General features: G+C 61.3%; 1 protein-coding gene across 1 annotated transcript in view; it reads right to left on the bottom strand.

Moving 5' to 3' along the window:
• PRDM5 (PR domain 5) overlaps positions 1-2,253 on the bottom strand; it is a 184,364-nt gene that overhangs the window by 3,316 nt on the left and 178,795 nt on the right. Inside the window, exon 19 of the mRNA XM_006772503.1 lies at positions 270-320. Within this exon, the coding sequence (XP_006772566.1) occupies positions 270-320 (51 nt within the window). The remainder of the gene's footprint in view (positions 1-269; positions 321-2,253) is intronic.

Below are 2,253 nucleotides of genomic sequence, written 5' to 3'. Positions count from 1 at the left end.
TCCCCTAACACACCTCCCCTAACACACCTCCCCCCACACACCTCCCCTACCACACCTCCCCTCCACGAACACACCTCCCCTAACACACCTCCCCTAACTCACATCCACTAACACACCTCCCCTAATACACCTCCCCTAACACACCTCCCCTATCACACCTCCCCCAACACACCTCCTCCAACACACCTCCCCAACACACCATTAGGGCTGGCAGAGGAGGAAGTCATTGCGTTTTTGGCCTCAGGAAGGAACCTCAGCCCCACCCCTACCCGCTCCTCCGGTTCCTCCTGAGCCCCCGCGCTGAAGGGAGCCACCGCCACCTGTACACGCGGCGCGGAGCACAAGCTGAGGGCTCAGGGCCGTCCTAGGGAGACGCGGCGCCACGCCTGTCCTGCCCTTTCTCTGAACACGGTGAACATCCGGGGCCCAGCCAGCCGCCCGCTCCCCAGGGACAGGGGGGGCGGGGGGGCAGCGGAGAAGTCGGACACCACTGAGCTCCCAGGGCGCCTCTACGCCACCTCCACCCCAACGCTGGCCTGCCCCGGCCCCAGGGTCCGCTTCCCCCGGCTTTCCCGCCGTTACACGGCCTTTAATCCGGGCACCAGGTCTGACGGACACGCACGATGGACACTGTTTACCACTGTTTCTGAGTGGCACACGCAGCACAAACGACATGTGTGACCGGCTCATCAGCTGGACTGAACCGGACACAGAGGACCTAGGCTCTCGGTTAATTCTGTTTCTGGATGATTACACGGTGACTGAGCGCCTGAAGCACAGGACCGGGCACCACGCCGAGCCAGCTTCCCGCTCCCCAGGGACACGGGGGGCGGGGGGCAGCGGAGAAGTCGGACACCACTGAGCTCCCAGGGCGCCTCTACGCCACCTCCACCCCAACGCTGGCCTGACCCGGCCCCAGGGTCCGCTTCCCCCGGCTTTCCCGCCATTACACAGCCTTTAATCCGGGCACCAGGTCTGACGGACACACACGATGGACACTGTTTACCACTGTTTGAGTGGCACACGCAGCACAAACGACATGTGTGACCGGCTCATCAGCTGGACTGAACCGGACACAGAGGACCTAGGCTCTCGGTTAATTCTGTTTCTGGATGATTACACGGTGACTGAGCGCCTGAAGCACAGGACCGGGCACCACGCACCGTGCATCGGGGAGGAGCAGCGGAGACCAGCACTCAGCCGTGCTCAGTCTGCGCGCACTGCAGGGAACACCCGCAGCTAAGAGCCTGGATCCTAAGTGTTCTCCCCGCACAGAAATCAGCAAATGCGTGGCCACAGGGTGCGACCTACTTCCTGCAGGTGAGGGGCAGATGGCCAGGGCTCCGTGGAACAGCCTCATGCCAGCTCCAAGGGGCCCCGTCTCGAGATCAACGCAGGTGTCCACAGAGAACATGCCGGAATCCACACCGCACCTCCCCTGACACATCTCCCCTCCCCAATTTAGGGGGCTCAGGGACGTCGGGTACAGAGGGTGATGTGAAATGAGGACACGGTCTGCTCACAGACGCCTGCACGGAAGAGGCAGCCCCACGCGGTCCACCGCGCACTGGTCTAGTCCAACCCGCCTGCCTCCCAGAGTAACTAGCAGGCCTGCTCTCTGACATATGTGCTGGCGGCAAGGGCAGCCCGTCTCTGAGTCAAACCATCAGCCACGCCGAGGCCCCCGGGACAGAGGAATCGTGTCAGCATGAGCCTGGGAAGGGGACATCTGATTCCAGAAATAACACGCTTGTCCACTGCACAGCTCTGAGAACAAGAACACAGCAGAAAGGTGCCGTCGCACATGCAACTAATTCACCCATGGCCACGAGCGCGCTCACTCCAGCCAAGTTCATGTCAGCAGGTGAAACAAAGCCATCAAGGGGGGGAGGGGGAGGGCCGGAGGCGGTCAGATCATCCACAAATCACATCTCCACGTCCCTGCGCAGAGGGCAGGGAGCTGGGAGCTCTAACCGCTTCTCTCAATCCTCAAAACTGCGGGGGAACCACCCCGTTCGCCCAGGTGAGGACCCAGGGCAGCCCCAGCTGAGGTCTCACCACATGTGCACGTGCTCAGGGCGTCAAGGGGTTTGACAAAATATCAGTCGCGCTAGGAAGGCAGAGGTAGAGGAGAAAGACGACGCGGCAGGATTACTGCAGTCAGTGGCCAGGTTTTGTTCACACGACAACTGTCCACATTTTTTAACCCCAGAGGGAACCACAGAGCACAAGTTTTATTCCCACGATTAGCAC

The sequence above is a fragment of the Myotis davidii genome, unplaced genomic scaffold (assembly GCF_000327345.1).
Source record: "Myotis davidii unplaced genomic scaffold, ASM32734v1 scaffold446, whole genome shotgun sequence".
In the NCBI taxonomy this organism is placed as follows: Eukaryota; Metazoa; Chordata; class Mammalia; order Chiroptera; family Vespertilionidae; genus Myotis; species Myotis davidii.
The sequence above is the reverse complement of the archived record's forward strand: the minus strand, read 5'-3'. Positions and strand labels throughout refer to the sequence as shown.